This window comes from Corylus avellana, chromosome 2, assembly GCF_965113065.1.
Source record: "Corylus avellana chromosome 2, dhCorAvel1.hap1.2, whole genome shotgun sequence".
Taxonomy (NCBI): Eukaryota; Viridiplantae; Streptophyta; class Magnoliopsida; order Fagales; family Betulaceae; genus Corylus; species Corylus avellana.
In genome coordinates, this window is record NC_142491.1 from 1,031,692 (window position 1) to 1,050,083 (window position 18,392).

The following is an 18,392-nucleotide window of genomic DNA, read 5'->3' on the forward strand; positions in this document are numbered from 1 at the left end:
TTTTTAAAATAATAAATTTTATAAGATGGTGACATATCATTTGGAGTAATTTTATTAGTCTTTCTTGTGTCACTTTTATATTCTTTAACAAATAAAGTAACTTTTAAAATTACTATTTGATCAAAATTTAATTAATAATGATCAATCACAAGTTAAATGATAATTTTAAGACCTACGTCAAGGAATCCCCGGATATAACGTCACATGGGTACTGCAATAGGCCTTTCCTCCCTGTACGATGGATACAAGTCCACTTCTTCCTTGTCAAAGCAAAACATTATCTATCTGATTTTGCTTACTCTTCGCCTTCCTTCAATTCCTTTGATTTCCAAACAAGAAAACATGGCTGAGGTCGCAACTGTATTTCTTTCTCCCTTTCTCCAAGTGTTTTTCGAAAGAATGACATCTGGGGAGTTTGTTGACTTCTTTCTACAACGAAAACTCTCCGATGGGCTCCTAAAGAAGTTGGAGACAACATTCCTTACCCTCGTTGCAGTGCTTGAAGACGCTGAAGAATTGCAAGTTACAAAGCCTGTCGTGGAGAAGTGGCTTGATGAGCTAAAAGATGCAGTCTATGATGCAGAGCATGTGTTGGATGAGATTGCTACTCAAGCCTTGCGAAGTGATTTGGATGCTCAATTTCAAACCACTGCAAGTAAGGTACGAAAGTCCTTTTCTACTTCTCTTTTTTTTGTCAAGAAAATAGAAAGAAAAATAAAAGAGGTACTTGGCAGACTAGAATCTCTAGCACAACAAAAGGATCTTATAGGTCTCAGAGAAGGTGTTGGAGGGAAATTAGCTGAAAGATTGCCCACCACTTCTTTGGTTGAAGAATCTGATATTTGTGGTAGGAGTGATGACAAGGAGGCAATCATTAAAATGTTGCTCTCAGATGATGCACGTGGTAATGAGATAGGTGTGATTGTCATAGTCGGTATGGGGGGGATTGGGAAGACTACCCTTGCTCAACTTGTATACAATGACAACCAGGTGAATAAGTACTTTAACCTTGAAGCATGGGTTTGTGTTCCTGAAGAATTTGACGTGTTCAAGGTAACAAAAACAATTCTGGAGGCAGTAACTTTGGCACCTTGTTATATCACGGATCTAAATCAGCTTCAACTCAGACTAAAGGAAAGTTTAATGGGAAAGAAGTTTCTACTTGTTTTAGATAATGTTTGGAATGAGAATTATGATCACTGGGAGGCATTGTGTAAACCCTTCAAATCAGGGGCTAAAGGAAGTAAGGTCATTGTAACAACACGTAATAATAGTGTTGCATTAGTTGCTAGTGCAATGTCTTATCATCTAAAGGAGTTACCAAAAGAAGATTGTTGGTCACTATTTGCAAAACATGCATTCCTTGATAACAACTCTAATGAACATGGAGAGTTTGAAGTAATAGGTAGAAAAATCATGGAAAAGTGCAGCGGCCATCCATTAGCAGTCAAGACAATTGGTGATCTATTAAGATCTAAACCGGATGTTGATGAATGGGATAAGATATTGAAGAGTGAATTATGGGATTTGCCGAGGGATAATATGCGTTTTTTTCCAGCTCTAAGATTAAGTTACAAATATCTCCCTTCACATCTAAAGCGATGCTTTGCTTATTGTTCAATATTTCCAAAGGATTATGCTTTCAAAAAAGATCAATTAATCTTATTATGGATGGCAGAAGGTTTCCTACCGCAACCCAAAAACAAAACAATGGAAGAAGTTGGCAATGAGTATTTCCTCACTCTAGAATCAAGATCATTATTCCAAAAATCAAGTGACGACAAGTCATGTTTTGTAATGCATGATCTTGTGAGCGATTTAGCAAAATCTATATCTAAACAATTTATTTTAAGGTTGGAGGGTGATTGTTCTTGCGAGATTGTAAACAGTACTCGCCACTTGTCCTATTTTTCCAAACAATATTTTCATAGCTTGAAGAAGTTTAAGACCCTTTACAAGGCTAAGAGGTTGCGCACTTTTCTACATTTAAATATGTTCAGTTACTACCACTTGACTAGAAAAGTAGTACATGATTTATTGCCAACACTAAGATGCTTGCGGGTGCTTTCTCTGTCGAACTATGGGAACATTACTGAATTGCCTGATTCAATTGGCAAATTTAAATATCTACGTTTCTTGGATCTCTCTTCCACTAGTATTGAAAAATTGCCCGATTCCATATGTAAGTTGTGCAATTTGCAAACATTGAGATTAGCACATTGTGAATATCTTGTTGGGTTGCCAAGAGATTTGTGAAAACTCGTTAATTTGCGTCATCTTGATATTACCGAAACTGGAATAAAAGAGATGCCAATAGAACTCGGTAGATTAAAATGCCTCCAAACGTTGACAAAATTTGTTGTCAATAATCGTAGTGGGTCTTGCATCGAAGAGTTAGGGAAACTTGCAAATCTTCGGGGATCACTTTCTATTTCGGGGCTCCAAAATGTTGAATCTCCTACTGAGACTTTGGATGCAAGCTTGAGGGATAAAAAGTACCTCGAAGAGCTGGTATTGGAATGGGAAGTTCATACAAATTTTGCAGAAAGTCAGAGAAGTGTACTTGATAGTCTCCGACCCCATTCAAATCTGAAAAGCCTTACTATCAAATACTATGGTGGAATAAGTTTTTCAGATTGGGTAGGGCACTCTTCATTCTCTAAACTAGCATCTCTTCATTTGCAAATCTGTAAATATTGCAGTAGCTTGCCACCACTTGGGCAACTCCACTCTCTGCAGAACCTCTCTATTGTTGGATTTGATGAAGTTGTTACAGTGGGTCGTGAGTTTTGTGGTAGCGATTCTTCTTCAGTTAAGCCATTTGGTGCCCTTAAAGTTCTTAGGTTTGAGCATATGATGAAGTGGGAGGAATGGATTTCTTTTGATGACGAAAATGGAGGTGGAGCTCTTCCTCAACTTGAAGAGCTTTATATTCATAAATGTCCTAAGCTAACAGGAGTGTTGCCCATCCATCTTCCTTCTTTAGCCAAACTTGAGATTTGTGGATGTCCGCAGCTGGTGGCTCCACTCCCAAGGACTCCTGCTATTCGTGAATTGGAGCTAAGCTATTGTAATGAGATGTTGTTAAAGGAATTGCCAACTGGAATGCAGAAGCTCAAAATTGAAGGATTTAATGCACTAGAGTCCCTCCCAGAAGGAATGATAGACTCCAACGGTGGTCTTCAAGAGTTGGTGATCGTTGAGTGTTCTTCACTTATGTCCCTTCCAAAGGATGGCCTTCCCTCTACATTAAAAACTCTTCAGATCAGTGTTTGTTCTTCACTTGTGTCCCTTCCTAAGGATGGTCTTCCCTCTACATTAAAGACCCTCTACGTCAATAGATGTACGAAGTTAGAGCTCCCAACAAACCTTGACTATTCATCCATTGAAAAATTGGTGTTGTCTAATTGTGATTCTTTCAAGTCCTTTCGATTAGATCTATTCCCAATGCTTAATCACATCGAAATCTTGAAGTGTAGCAATCTTGAATCTCTTATAGTTCCGGAACATTGCGAACAAAATTTAGTGGCCTTGCATATATTAGTATATTCTTGCCCAAATTTTGTATCTTTTCCAAAAGGAGGATTACGTGCCCCCAGCCTTACGTCGTTTGCGGTGATGAGTTGTGGGAGTCTGAGATCACTTCCTGAGAAAATGCAACTACTCCTTCCATCTCTTCAGGAATTACATATAAGTAATTGTCCAGGAGTTGATTCAATTCCTGAAGGGGGCTTGCCTTCCTGTTTGAAATCAATTCACTTCAATGGCTGTGACAAACTCATTGAGAGTCGGATGGGATGGGGTTTGCAGACCCTCCCCTTTCTTAGAAAGTTGTCCATAGGTGGCAAATCTGAAGATGTGGTGTCCTTCCCAGAGGCGCAATTGTTGCCCACTAGTCTGACCTCTCTTTCTATCTCTTACTTTCCAAATTTGAAATATTTGTACAAGAACGGGCTTCAACGGCTCACTGCCCTTGAAAACCTGGAGATCAAGAACTGCCCTAAGCTCAAGTACATGCCAGAACAGGGGTTGCCTACCACCCTTTCTATTCTACAAATCTCCAACTGTCCTTTGTTGAAGAAAAAGTGGCAAAGTAAAAAAGGAAAAGAATGGCGCAAGATTGCTGACGTCGAACAGATATTGATTGGTTGGGAATTGATTGAATAAGCTAAAAGTCTAGCAAGAGTTCCCCAAGCAGCCTTTGTCGCACCCCTCAAATGTCAATTGAAAACAAGTACTCTCTCTTTCTCTCTCTCTCTCTGTAAGATTGATTGCTTTGCTTTTTAATAGAATGGCACAAATCAAAATTCAAAAGTGAGGCTTTTTACTTTTTATTTTAAATGTTTTTACAAGTACCAAACAGGCATTACTTCAAATTTTAGAAACTTTCCATAAATTTTTTCAGAACAAAAATACCTGAAATAATGATTCTCAATGTTAAGATTTGACAAAGTGTCGAACTTAATGAAGGGAATGGAGCACCAATAGCATTGCATTTGGAGTGCAAAATTCAATGCTTTGGGCAACCAAACAGCCTATTAACATTTATCTCTAGGTGTTGTCTTTTCTTTTCATATGTTTTCTGGGCACCCAAAGGAGATTCTTCACTTGGCTTTTAATTGGCCTTTTGGGTATTGAAATTAGTGTGTATATATTATAGGTACATATGATGTGGGCAATCGATCCTCTTTCCCAATGGAGGTAAGGAGTTGGGCTTGGTGCTAACAAGGATAATGGGTCGTGGTCATTCAGTTAAATCAAGGCTGGATTTGTTTGAATTGGAGCTTTTGGTGTTTGATAAAGCAGAATGCTTTGCCCACTTGTTACTTCTTCATTTGCTTCACCATTCTCGACATAAGCAGTTGAGTCTCTCTCAAGCAAATGCCAAAATGATTGAGAAATCCATATAAAATTGGGGATGCTTTGAATCAGCAATGTTTTTCCCCATGATTTTTGTTTCTATTAATCTCCATTTTACTCACTCCCATTGGGGGTTTTTCCCTTCAAAGGAGTTATGTTTTGAATTTGTCGCTAGAGCATGTGGACTTTGCACCAATGAGCTTTAACTCAAATGGTAGGGGGTAAGGTCGTGAGTTCATGTCCCTCTAGTTTGCGGAATTGCATTGTAAATACCCCATTTTCTTGAGTTTTAACATTTTGTTAGAATAGGAAGACAGACAATTGAATGATTGATCTCATACACCCAGTTATTCAGCATACCTGTTTGATGACTAGCTTGTTATTTGATCAATACTTCAGTTGATTTTTGTTGCACAACTTCTAGGTTTGTTCCTTATTTTTCTATTGTTGCTCATACATATTCAAATCATTCTAACTTCAATCTTGCCTAACCTGATCTGAAGCATAAACCTAGTACTTCCTTTTTTGGAATTAAGTTGAATGTAGCTATTTTATTACATGTAAAGATCTGTTAGTTGGAACTAGGAGGCTGATGAATCCTAATCTAATATTTTTAATGCATGGTTTTATTTGCATCAAAAAACATTTCTAATTGATTTGAAACTAGGATAGCAATTGCATTGAATATTTTATGGGAATCTGCATTAGTACTACCATAAACTTGGATTGATGCACTATTGTGCCAGGATGTGTGAAAAGCACCATGCATAGACTATTGATATCATCTGATGCACATGTGCGTAGATCTTATGTTTCAATTTACTATGCATGTGTTGTTATTTCTTAGTTGATTCAGATGTTTAGCTATTTTTTGATGCGTAGGTACTAAAAGTTCAATGGAGACCTATGGACCTTGTGAAACTGTTGTGCCAAATCGACATCATGGGCATTTCAGTTTCTTTTTCTTTTGTTGGAAGTGTAGGTTCTAAATTACCATTCAGTACCTGATCTCCTGAAAGCTGCTACATGAGAAAAGGTAATCAATGGCAGCAGAGGATTTTATTGTGGCTATTGTATGATTGTGTTAAGGTGGATGACTTGATTATGGTAACAGAATGGGAGGATGTCTAATTACAGCCAGCACTAAAGCAATTGCAAGCTAGTACTAGTTCTGATACCTTCAATTATTGAACTGTTGAGATGAGAAATTGAAGCTGGATTTGGATGGTGACGTTATCTGTTGACTTGCTGGTATGTTATCAATGGCGTTGCCTTTATTTATTTATTTAATTTTCTTTTTCTTTTTTTTTTTTTTTTTTATCGTTAAGACACATCCAAATAAATGAATATCTGATGTAATGGATTTCCAGTGTGTTTTTTGCAGATAATTTGGACTGCAATACAAACTGTAGTTGTGTCGTTATGCCGATCTCTTCATCAATTTAGAGCACTAGAAGCAGCTTCCCTAAATCTCATTCCATTTCCTAAATGTAGGGCAAACTCCTAGAAAACCACTTACAATAGACTCCCTTCGTGTTTCTTAAACCAAGAGAACACCAATGGAACTAAAAGTGCTACCTTAAATCTAGGGTAGCACTTTTGCTTCCTTTAACATTATTTTAATATAAAAAAGCTTTATCTTTCCCCTCTCTTTTTCCTCTACCATTTATTTGAAAGAATATTTAAATGCTTTCTCTTTCCTCTCACTTTCCCCTACATTTGTTTGAAAGGATATTTAAAGAATATTTGAATGGTATTGGGAAAGGATAATGGAAGCTATTGTAAAGTTTATTTGAATATGTAAGTAAAAGTAGTTTGGTTCCCTAAATTTAAGGAAAATCTAAAGGACGCTGGTTCTAGTGCTCTAAACAAGTTATCTTCAAATAGGCTTGTTAATTGTGCCAGACCCAACTGGTTTAAGGGTAATTGATACATAGAGTCACAATGCTTGATTAAATTAACATTCTACTAGGTCAATTTTGATTTTGCCATTTGAGTTCACTAGCTAGCCTGACACTGGTTTTGCAGCCTTGGTAAGAGATTGGCCTCTGGGCTAAATGGAGTGTGAGCTATTTACATATTCCCCCCCCAAAAAAAAAATCTTAAGACTCACATTATTGGAATGGACTAAGCTGACATACACTTAGACAGTGATACTTTTTTTTTTTTTTTTTTCTTTATTTTGTTTCAAGTTTCTTTTGCCTGTGAATTTAGTAACCTAATGGCTCCCTTTTACAACCATGTCTCCTATGCGGATGTTATGAGAGCTCCCAAATGGTATAAATGTCCTGTTGGTGTGTCTTTTTTAACTTTGGGGGGCAAGCACTTCTCGTGCATGTGTTCCAGTTGGTGTTTCAGAGGTATATTGATTGCTCAATGTCTCTTTCTGCTCTTATGATCAACTTTATTGATCATTTTGTCCTTTTTGCCAGGTTTATGCGCACAACTTAGGCACTGAAGACGGTTTGGTCAGTCAATTGGCAAAATGGACTGATACATCTTTGGCAAGCTCTCTTGTCAACCTTGTTATCGGGGGCTCAAAACAATTGCAATGAGAACCCATTTGCTTTGAGCAGAGTCTTGATCACCCAGCATTTGAGGGTGGTGTCCAATGTGCTTTTATTGTTGGTGATTACAAGTGCATATCTGCAAATAAAATGGCTGGTGCTTTTAGTTATTTTTCGCATTGGCAGTGCATCTTGTGGGAAAGCATGTGGGATCGATACTTTAAGATGAGCCCTTCACCTTACCTAAAGTTAGTTCAAATATCAACCTTGAGGAGCTTCATTTTTTTTTCTATAAGGATATGAACTTTAGACCTGATCTGGGCTTCTGTGCTGTGGCATAGAAACTCACAAGCCAAACAAAACTTATGTATGTTGTTAGAAGAATTAGGGTTTGAGTCATTAGGGTTTTGGGGGTATTTTAGTCTCTATGGTATTTCCCTAATCCTATATAATAGGATGCTTGTATTAGGTTAACTTAAGTTGAATAATATAATAGCCTCCGCCTTTTGTGTTTAAACCGTTCATACAAACTATAACATGGTATCAGAGCCTAGCCCAATTAATTGGCTGTGGCCCACCGTCACCCATTGTCGCACGTGTTGGCTTGGATGTCCTCCCGCCACACGTGAGGGGGCGTGTTGGAAGTCCCACATTGCCTGGGTATTAAGGAGATGGGCCATTTATAAGTTGAGGGGAAACCTCAACTCTTGAGCTAGCTTTTGGGTTGAGTTAGGCCCAAGACCCATTTCCAACATGGTATCAAAGCTATATATATATTTCAACAACAAGCATCCTATTATATAGGATTAGGGAAATATCAAAACTATAACATGGTATCAGAGCTTGTTTTGATTCTTTGGTAGTTTAATTTTCTTCTTGGTGGCAGCACTGCCCGTGTGGGCTAACCTACACGGGCAGTACCTTCAAAGAGCTCCAAAGAGTTCCGTAGAGCTGTTTTGTTCTTGTTTTATGGTGACCGGAACTCCTTCCGGTGAGAAAAAAATATATATATATTTTGTTTGTTTTTGATGTTCTGTGATGCTGGCCGGATGGTTCTGCGGTGGTTTTCTGTCTCGTTTGAAGCGGCCGGAGTGTTCTGTGGTGGCCGGAAAAGTTGCAGCGGCCATCGGGAAAAAAAAAATATTCCGACGATTTGATGCTTTTGGTGTTGAAACGTTACTGTGTGGCCCTCTATTGATTCTGTAGTTGCTGTTTTTGAAGTGGCCGGAGTGTTCTGTCTTCTCCGGCAAGTTCCGGCAATACTCCGGCAATGGTCCGGCGAGCCTCCAGTGACTGTTTCTGTTCTGTTTTTCAGTGTTTTTCTTCTGTTTTTAGGTATTGCCAGCCTGTTCTGTGTGTTTCCGGCCAGTTTTGAAGCCCCGACGAAGTTCCGGCGTATGTCCAGCGAAGCTCCGGCAAAGTTTTTTGTTTTTCCAATATCTGTTTTTCGGCGAATCTTGTTGGTTAATCATGTGAAAATTTGTTGTTTGTTTGTTGTTTGTGATTGATGTATCCGACCGGCCTTGGATTATCCGGCGAGAACCGATCAAGTGATCGATGCATCCGACCGGCCTTGGTGTTTTTCGGCGAGAACCAATCCCAAGATCGATGTATCCGACCAGCCTTGGATTCTCCGGCGAGAACCGATCAAGTGATCGTTGCATCCGACCGGCCTTGGTGTTTTTCGGCGAGAACCGATCAAATGGTTGTTCAAGTTACCAACGAGTTTTCGACCGGCGTTGAAGTTTTATTTAATTAACTTGTGTGGTCCAAGCAGTTCCAACTTGAGGGGGAGTGTTAGAATATGTTTTCTAGTTGTTTTTCGTTTGCTTGTATATTCCAAGCTGGATTCATATGATGTATATGCTCCAGCTTGAGGGGGAGTGTTAGAAGAATTAGGGTTTGAGTCATTAGGGTTTTGGGGGTATTTTAGTCTCTATGGTATTTCCCTAATCCTATATAATAGGATGCTTGTATTAGGTTAACATAAGTTGAATAATATAATAGCCTCCGCCTTTTGTGTTTAAACCGTTCATACAAACTATAACATATGTGTTGATCATGAAGTTATTGGATATAGTACAATCTATTTATGCTTCTTTTTAACCATGAAGTTATTGGATTTGATGGAAAAGGCTATTGTCTTTGCCTAGGCCATTTGAAAAAAGTGATTCAGTGCATCTTTATCTAAGCTTGTAGAGAAATATACTGAAATTTAAACTAGTTGAGGATCTTCACAGCAGTAATGGATTCTCTTACACTTTTGGGATTAATGAGGTGTCACCTGAACTTTTGATGTTAAGGGAACATATTACACCCTCTAGAGAACCTGGCATGTCTTTGCTTCTGGTAATATCTTTGATGTACTGTCAGAACATGGAGATTTTGGTTGTTGGTGATGGATCTAAGATCCTTGATTTTTTTTTTTTTCTTATCGTTTCTACATTTATTGGGCAAACAAGCAAAGATTTTGATGTTAACTGTAAAATTGCTTGGTCATAGTAAAAATGTTAACTGTGAAAAGAAAGAAGTGAATCGTGCCTAATGAGTTGTTCTGTTTGACTACTGAGAGAGTATGTAGGTGACAAATTGATGATATGAAAGAGTTTGAATTATAATTGAAGTAAAATAGGTATATGGCTCTCATTGATTGTAAAATAGTTACAATCATTTTATGAACTATTTGTTTGTTATGATCCTATGAGTTGATAGTTCTGTTCTAAATGGTTCAAAGAGTTGATTGTATCTTCAATCATTGCCTGTCTCCTTGCAGGAACTGCTAATTCTCTGAAATGGGTCGTGTACGTACCAGATGAGTCTGCTACTAAGATTGAGGAAATTAAGGTTGATAAGGAAACCATCGGCATGCTTGCTGCCCTTGGCTGGGGTTGTTGAAGCTGAGCTACAGCCTGTGGTTTCTGCCCAGACATTTGGTCGTGGTCCGGGTGGGGCTGGTGGAAATAGGAGGTAATTAAGTCTTTGTGGGGACTTAAGAACCAATATTGTAACTCTTTTCCAGGCACTGAATTCTTTTTTAGTTTTTCTTATAAATGGGTGTTCAGATGTTTTTGACTTTGGAAGACGGTTCCCCTGGTTTATTTGCTGGAGAATCTGAGGCATTTCCTGTTATGTTTCATGGTTATATGAGAATGTGATTGGCTTTTGGCATTTGCTATTAATGAGTTTCATTGCTTGGATATGCGTTTAGATAAGATTAATTCGATTGAGTTGGTGTTTTGGTATGAAGTGAGGAATGTATTCATTTTTAACCATTCCTTACTCATTTTATATGCAATTGTTTTGGTGTTTTGGTAAATACCTGCAGATTACAATAAACCATACATTTTTTAATCATTTGTGGTGACAGTTAAGTTGGTCCCGGGTAAATTATTAAATATTTATATGGCTTTTTTCTTGCAGTTTACTTTTGATTAAGGTTGAATTGAGTTGATTTGAGCTGAGTTGAGTACTTTTTTTTTTCTTTCTCTCTAGCTGAGTTGAGTACTTAGCATGTGCCGCATTTATCATGTAATTAGACTAGTTATTCTAATTTAAGGATCAGAATATTATCATGTAAGACATTCTGGAAAGGAATTTTGAAATTTGACAAGAAATAGGTTGTATTAGCTTTCCAGTTCAGTTTCTTTCTTTAATTCTTTATGTAATTGAAACTTAGGGCCTTCCAGTGATAACTCCTTGATATATGTTTTGTGATTTACTAGTTTCTTGTGATAAAACTGTGGTTTGCTGCTATCTATCAAGTTTTTTTCTAGTCGCTTTCCATATCTTTTCATTTTCTAAAGAGAAGGCCATTCTACACAGAGGCGTCCATGTTTATGTGTAGTGGAAGTCAAGTTTGTTAGGCTGGAAAAAAGAAGAAAGTTGATCGCATTGCCAGGGGCAGGAATGGTAGATGCACATTTCTTGACGTTACCGGCCAAATGGTCAATCACCTTTATATTGTTGGGTTTGATGAAGTTGTTATAGCGGGTAATGAGTTTTGTAGCAGTGGTTCTTCTTCAGTTAAGCCATTTGGTGCTCTTAAAGTTCTTAGCTTTGAGCATCTGTTGAAGTGGGAGGAATGGATTTCTTTTGGTGACGAAAATGGTGTGAAGCGGGAGCTTTTCCTAAACTTAAAGAGCTTTATATTAAGGACTGCCCAAGCTCGTCATTAATGGATTTCATGCACTACGGTCCCTACTGAAGGGAGTGATGGAATCTAATTGTTGTCTTCGAGAATTAGAAATCCATGAAAATGGATTTCCCTCTACATTAGAAATCCAGGAGGATTGTGTGCCCCCAACCTTACATCATTTACGATGAAGGGGTTTGCAAAAACTGCATTTTCTTAGAAATTTGTCAATCGGTGGAAAATATGAAGAAGCAGAGTCCTTCCCAGAGGCACAGTTGCTGCCCACCAGTCTAACGTCTCTTTTCATATGGGACTTTCTAAATTTGAAATCTTTAGACAAGAAGGGGCTTCAACACCTTAGTGCTCTTGAAACATTGTGGATCAGTAACAGCCCTAAGCTCAAGTACATGCCTGAATCGGGGCTGCCTCCCTCTCTTTCTATTTTATGTATTTGGGAATGTCCTTTGTTGAAGAAAGAGTGGCAAAGTAAAAAAGGAAAAGAATGGCACAAGATTGCTCACGTTGAACAGAAATTGATTGGTCGCAAATTGATTGAATAAGCTAAAAGTCTAGCAAGAGTCCCAAAATTTCATTATGATGACTCTGCACGAGCCGCCTTTGTCGAACACCTCAATTGTCGATTCAAAAGAAGTACTCTCTCTCTCTCTCTCTCTCTCTCACACACACACACACACAGTTTGATTGATTTCTTTGCTTTCTAATAAGATGGCACAAGTCAAAATTCAAATCTAAGGCTTTTTATTTTTTATTTGAAATGTTTTTACAAGTACCAAACAGAGCATTTCTTTAAATTTTACAAACGTTACTTAAGATTTGACAAAGTGTTGAACTTGAGAGAAATTTCGATGCCTTAGGGAACCAGACAGTGTATTAACATTCATTTCTAGGGTGCTGTTTGTTTTCTTTCCATCTGTTTTTTGAGCACACAAATAGGTGGAATCTCTACTTGCCCTTTGCTTCACCTTTTGGGTATTGAAATTAGTGTGTATATGTTGCAGGTACATGTGATGTCGGCAACTGATCCTCTTGTCCAACGGAGGGAAGGAGTTGGGTTTGGTACTTACAAGGATATATATAGTGGATCATCATCGCCATTGTCATCAACTTTCAAAAGCTTTTGCGAGCTTTGAGGTATGGTGAACCCCATAAGTAATAATCATGGTTTCTCCCGTGTTTCATAAGTGCATTTCAAGGATAGAGAAATCTTTGCTTATGACATATCCTGGAATATAATTAATTCTTTAATCTACTCTTATTCTACTTTGTAACCTTTGAATTGGCTTTAGATCTAGCAATAGATACAATTTCAACTATATGTAGGCCTGAAGCTACTTGAAAGAAAGGTTGGTTGGAAGAAATTAGTGAATGTTTTTGGATATGATTTCTGGTTCTTTGGTTTTGCTAATTAACAATGGGAATTAGATACCACTATGTAAATCAAGTGTGGAGTTAAAAGGAGTCTCGAATAGCTGGTGCTAGAGTTAAAGGAGTCCCTATCTATTCTACATGCCATAATAGGGGTTGCTGGCCTCCCTATCTGTTCTTCAGATATGGGAATGTCCTTTGTTGAAGAAACAATGGCAATGTAAAAGAGGAAAAGAGGAAAAAAGGATGGCCTAAGATTGCTCACGTCAAACATACATGGATTGATGACGAATTGATTGAATATAGCCTGAGTCCCCAATTTTCGGTACAATATCAGCTTTTACAGTTAGGAACATAAATTTTCAACATACTAATTCATCAATATATTTATCCTCTCTGTTTTAGGTTTCTTTGATTCCTATCTTTGATAAAACAGAAGAGGAGTATTACACATACTCTCAAGTCTTCATTCCCAAGTACTCACTCCATAACATGGGTGAAAATTATAATTGGATAAATAATAAATGAAAGTATATGTAAACACATGACAGTATGTGAAGTATTTCTTCAAAACAGAATGCTCTGCCCACCGGTTAATTCTTCACAATGCCAAAACTGAGCAGTTGAGTCTCTCTCATGTCACCGCCACAAATTATTAAGAACTCAGTAGAGAATCATTATTGTCCACTTTTCTTCCACTTTTAACGTATCTTTGGGTTTCTGATTCAATACCTAAAGTCATGAATGAGTCTGGAAAGTAATTGTTGGGAAGGCACAACATCAATCCCATTTGGTTTATACGACCATGGGTTTTCATGTATTAACTATAAACTGAATCTAGTAAAGCGAAATGCATTTCCAATTTTGTGTATTGTCTCATACTTATGCACCTTCTCAACTTTTGCTTCAGTTGCATTTATGATGTTTGTTATTTTGGCCATTTGCAGAGTGATTTCTGGCCTCTTCGAAATGTTCCCTGTGGTACTGTAGATATTCCAAGAATGTGTTCCAAAAGGAAAAAAAACTTTTAGAGTGGGATGCTAATGCGGTGGCATCTGGAAGGGTTGCTGTAGTTCATCCTATAGAAACAGAGGTTGACTTTGCTGTAGTTCTATTGCCAAAATAGAATTCAGTGCTTTCAAGTATTTTCATTTGGAAGAGATGATGGGACCATTTTCTGACTTGATGAATGTTGTTATTCCAGACCTTGTTTTCTTGCATTGAGAGCCTCCCATTATCTCTATTCTGTTTTACATCTATAATCCATATTCACTTCCTCTCCCATTATCTCTCTCTGACTAGCATTGATTTCTCTTGCTCTCTGTTTTTTATTATGTTGTTCTTTCATTGTTCACTCATTAGATCATTTGGAAATGTTTTTTGAAATGTTTGGAAACTAACAATATTTGTTTTTCTATTCTTTGTGCCTTGATACTTTGAAGAAATTAACTTTAACAAACTACAATTATTAGATTTTATTTTAATTGTGTCTGTCTATTCCCTATAAGCAAATTGAAGTAACTGATGAATGTATTTTTCATCTTGTTTGGAATTCATAAAATTTTTTTTTCTATTATTTCAACAGAGTTTTCAGTAATCACACATACATGTTAAAATATATAGTGTGAGATTTGATATTATGAGAATATATTAGCATTGATTGTAATTGATAAAATCAAATCAAAAACATTCAATACTGAGTTGATTTTATCAACCATATCATTTTGTATTCTCTCCACGTCACTATAAATAGGTACCATTTGTATTGTAAAATTATCCATTGAATAAAAGCATAATGTAGCCCTTAAGACTTTATCTTGTGGACATAAGTCAGACCGAAGCACGTAAAATCTTTTGTGTTATTTATTTTATTCTGCTATTTATTTATTTTCCCATTTCATTATTAATTTCTTCAATACATACATACATACAGCTAGTATATATATGGATTGGATGTAGGAACACTTCGAATTTCTTTTTATTCATGTATTTATTTATTTACAGAATGAATAGAGTTCCACGCAATTCATCGCCCTGAGCCAGCATCATGCTCTTCAGGAGGCTTCTAAACTTTCAGCAGCAGTAGGAGAACCAGGATTAGCAGAACATGCTCATCATTCCAGACAAATTTGCTTTTGATCTCTTGAAATGAGTGATTTAGTATAGTAAATTACTGTATAGACAATATGTTAGTATTCCACTGGTGCAATTCTATGTTGTGAATTTAGTGTCGATGGTTGTTTTTATTGATAATGTTGATTTGTGTTCTTTCTGTTGACGGAAATCACAAATTTAGGACAGTATTTGAGAGCTGCCATTGTTTTTGACCGTTTTCATTTGTACAATAGATGGTAAATCATGTAAACAGACAGAGCATGCAGACTTGTAGTTGCACTGTAAATTGTCCTATTTTTTTTTTTTAGATTTTAACTTTTTTTTAGAATAGAAAGTCCGAGACAAGTAAGTCAACAATTGGCCTCATATACCCAGACCCCAGTTATCTATTCTGCATATGTGTTTGATTTACCAAGATGTCCTGTAGTTGATTTTTAGTGGGCACTTCTCGGTTTGCTCTGTTTGTTTGCCTTTTTTTTTTTTTTTTTTTTTTTTTTTTTTTTTCCTTTTGGTTGCTCACACATAATCAAACCCTTAATAATTTCAAAGCCAAAACTTTGAATTACCATTCAATACCTTTTCTCCTGAATGCAGCTACATGGGAAAAGATAATCATTGGCAGCTAAGGAGTTTCTTGTGGCTGCTGTGTGATCCCTGTTAAGGTGCAATGCCTATGAAATTTTTCTCTTTCTTTCATGTTTGGTTTGCTTTTTATTTTGTTTTGTTCTGTTTTTTTCTTTTGGTGGTAGGGCCATTAACGGCCTTATTATCATGTGGATGTGTGCTGCTTTATATCAAAACTACAATATTGTCGATGTCGTCCTTTCTGTCTTCCTTTCCTTCATCTTTTTAAAGTTAACACTAATTCCTTTCCTTCAATAAAATATTTCTGATAACAACCTTTAGAAGTGCACAACCGAAGTATATAAATTATAATTGTAAAATCAATATAATTGGGTTGTGCTTTGCATTTTTAATGATATTTCGATTACTTATGAAAAATAAGTTTAATTCAGTTAAATCAGGGCTGGATTGGAGTGAATTGGCCTATGACAGTATATCTATATATATATATATATATATATATATATATATATATATATATAGAAATGCTAAAAATTATTCTCTCGACCATCTCACTAGAGCATGTAGACTTTGCACCAATGAGCTTTAACTCAAATGGTAGGGGGTAAGGTCGTGAGTTCATGTCCCTCTAGTTTGCAGAATTGCATTGTAAATACCCCATTTTCTTGAGTTTTAACATTTTGTTAGAATAGGAAGACAGACAATTGAATGATTGATCTCATACACCCAGTTATTCAGCATACCTGTTTGATGACTAGCATGTTACTTGATCAATACTTCAGTTGATTTTTGTTGCACAACTTCTATGTTTGTTCCTTATTTTTCTACTGTCGCTCATACATATTCAAATCATTCTAACTTCAATCTTGCCTAACCTGATTTGAAGCATAAACCAAGTACTTCCTTTTTTGAAATTGAGTTGAATGTAGCTATGGTATTACATGTAAAGATCTGTTAGTTGGAACTAGGAGGCTGATGAATCCTAATCTAATATTTTTAATGCATGGTTTTTTTTGCATCAAAAAACATTTCTAATTGATTTGAAACTAGGATAGCAATTGCATTGAATATTTTATGGGAATCTGCATTAGCACTACCATAAACTTGGATTGATGCACTATTGTGCCAGGATGTGTGAAAAGCACCATGCATAAACTATTGATATCATCTGATGCACATGTGTGTAGATCTTATGTTTCAATTTACTATGCATGTGTTGTTATTTCTTAGTTGATTCAGACGTTTAGCTATTTTTTGATGCGTAGGTACTAAAAGTTCAATGGAGACCTATGGACCTTGTGAAACTGTTGTGCCAAATCGACATCATGGGCATTTCGGTTTCTTTTTCTTTTGTTGGAAGTGTAGGTTCTAAATTACCATTCAGTACCTGATCTCCTGAAAGCTGCTACATGGGAAAAGGTAATCAATGGCAGCAGAGGATTCTATTGTGGCTATTGTATGATTGTGTTAAGATGGATGACTTGATTATGGTAACAGAATGGGAGGATGTCTAATTACAGCCAGCACGAAAGCAATTGCAAGCTAGTACTAGTTCTGATACCTTCAATTATCGAACTGTTGAGATGAGAAATTGAAGCTGGATTTGGATGGTGACATTATCTGTTGACTTGTTGGTATGTTATCAATGGCGTTGCCTTTATTTATTTATTATTATTATTATTTTTTTTTATCGTTAAGACACATCCAAATAAATGAATATGTGATGTAATGGATTTCCAGTGTGTTTTTTGCAGATCATTTGGACTGCAATACAAACTGTAGTTGTGTCGTTATGCCGATCTCTTCATCAATTTAGAGCACTAAAAGCAGCATTCCATTTCCTAAATATAAGGCAAATTCTTAGAAAACCACCTATAACAAACTCCCTTCGTGTTTCTTAAACCAAGAGAACACCAATGAAACTAAAAGTGCTACCTTAAATCTAGGGTAGCACTTTTGCTTCCTTTAACATCATTTTAATATAAAAAAGCTTTATCTTTCCATTCTCTTTTTCCTCTACCATTTATTTAAAAGAATATTTAAATGCTTTCTCTTTCCTCACTTTCCCCTACATTTGTTTGAAATGATATTTAAAGAATATTTGAATGGTATTGGGAAAGGATAATGGAAGCTATTGTAAAGTTTATTTGAATATGAAAATAAAAAGTAGTTTGGTTCCTTAAATTTAAGGAAAATCTAAAGGAAGCTGGTTCTGGTGCTCTAAACAAGCTTTCTTCAAATAGGCTTGTTAATTGTGCCAGACCCAACTGGTTTAAGGGTAATTGCTACATAGAGTCACAATGCTTGATTAAATTAACATTCTACAAGGTCAATTTTGATTTTACCATTTGAATTCACTAGCTAGCCTGACACTGGTTTTGCAGCCTTGGTAAGAGATTGGCCTCTGGGTTAAATGGAGTTTGAGCTATTTACATATTCCCCCCCCCCCCCCCCCCCCCCAAAAAAAAATCTTAAGACTCACGTTATTGGAATGGACTAAGCTGACATTCACTTAGACAATGATACTTTTTTTTTTTCTTTATTTTGTTTCAAGTTTCTTTTGCCTGTGAATTTAATAACCTAATGGCTCCCTTTTACAACCATGTCTTCTATGCAGATGTTATGAGAGCTCCCAAATGGGTATAAATGTTTCGGGACCTCGCCGGGACTTGATCGTGACTCGACCGGACCTGCCCGAGACCCAGCCGGGACTTGACCGGGACCTGCCCGAACCTACTTAGGACTCGCCAGGACTTGACTGAGACCTGCTCCCGAGACTCGCCAGGGACTTGACCGATAGTCGCCTA

General features: G+C 36.8%; 2 protein-coding genes, 1 long non-coding RNA gene and 1 other non-coding gene across 6 annotated transcripts; all 4 read left to right on the forward strand.

Moving 5' to 3' along the window:
* Window positions 1-873: 873 nt before the first annotated feature.
* LOC148587159 (putative disease resistance protein At3g14460) lies at window positions 874-5,832 on the forward strand. 2 transcript variants are annotated; one of them, XM_088513096.1, is made up of 3 exons: window positions 874-4,234; window positions 4,661-4,861; window positions 5,743-5,831. In XM_088513096.1, the coding sequence occupies exon 1, from the start codon at window positions 2,308-2,310 to the stop codon at window positions 4,165-4,167; it is 1,860 nt and encodes a 619-aa protein (XP_088369222.1). In that variant the 5' UTR covers window positions 874-2,307; the 3' UTR covers window positions 4,168-4,234; window positions 4,661-4,861; window positions 5,743-5,831. The 2 variants fall into 2 exon arrangements, with proteins under 2 accessions (XP_088369222.1, XP_088369223.1); XM_088513097.1 differs by lacking the exon at window positions 4,661-4,861 and having other exon boundaries at window positions 5,743-5,832.
* LOC148587160 (putative disease resistance RPP13-like protein 1) lies at window positions 880-2,256 on the forward strand. Its single transcript, XM_088513098.1, has one exon. The coding sequence runs from the start codon at window positions 880-882 to the stop codon at window positions 2,254-2,256; it is 1,377 nt and encodes a 458-aa protein (XP_088369224.1).
* A 1,212-nt stretch (window positions 5,833-7,044) lies between the features above and the next one.
* Window positions 7,045-10,743, forward strand: LOC148587161 (uncharacterized). Its single transcript, XR_015911402.1, has 3 exons — window positions 7,045-7,220; window positions 7,293-7,615; window positions 10,141-10,743. It is a non-coding gene; the product is annotated as an uncharacterized LOC148587161 (long non-coding RNA).
* A 1,311-nt stretch (window positions 10,744-12,054) lies between these two features.
* On the forward strand, window positions 12,055-17,415 carry LOC132192181 (uncharacterized). 2 transcript variants are annotated; one of them, XR_015911400.1, is made up of 7 exons: window positions 12,055-12,150; window positions 12,519-12,651; window positions 13,833-13,978; window positions 14,890-15,662; window positions 16,851-17,004; window positions 17,083-17,219; window positions 17,340-17,415. It is a non-coding gene; the product is annotated as an uncharacterized LOC132192181 (transcript). The 2 variants fall into 2 exon arrangements; XR_015911401.1 differs by having other exon boundaries at window positions 15,595-15,662.
* Window positions 17,416-18,392: the final 977 nt, after the last annotated feature.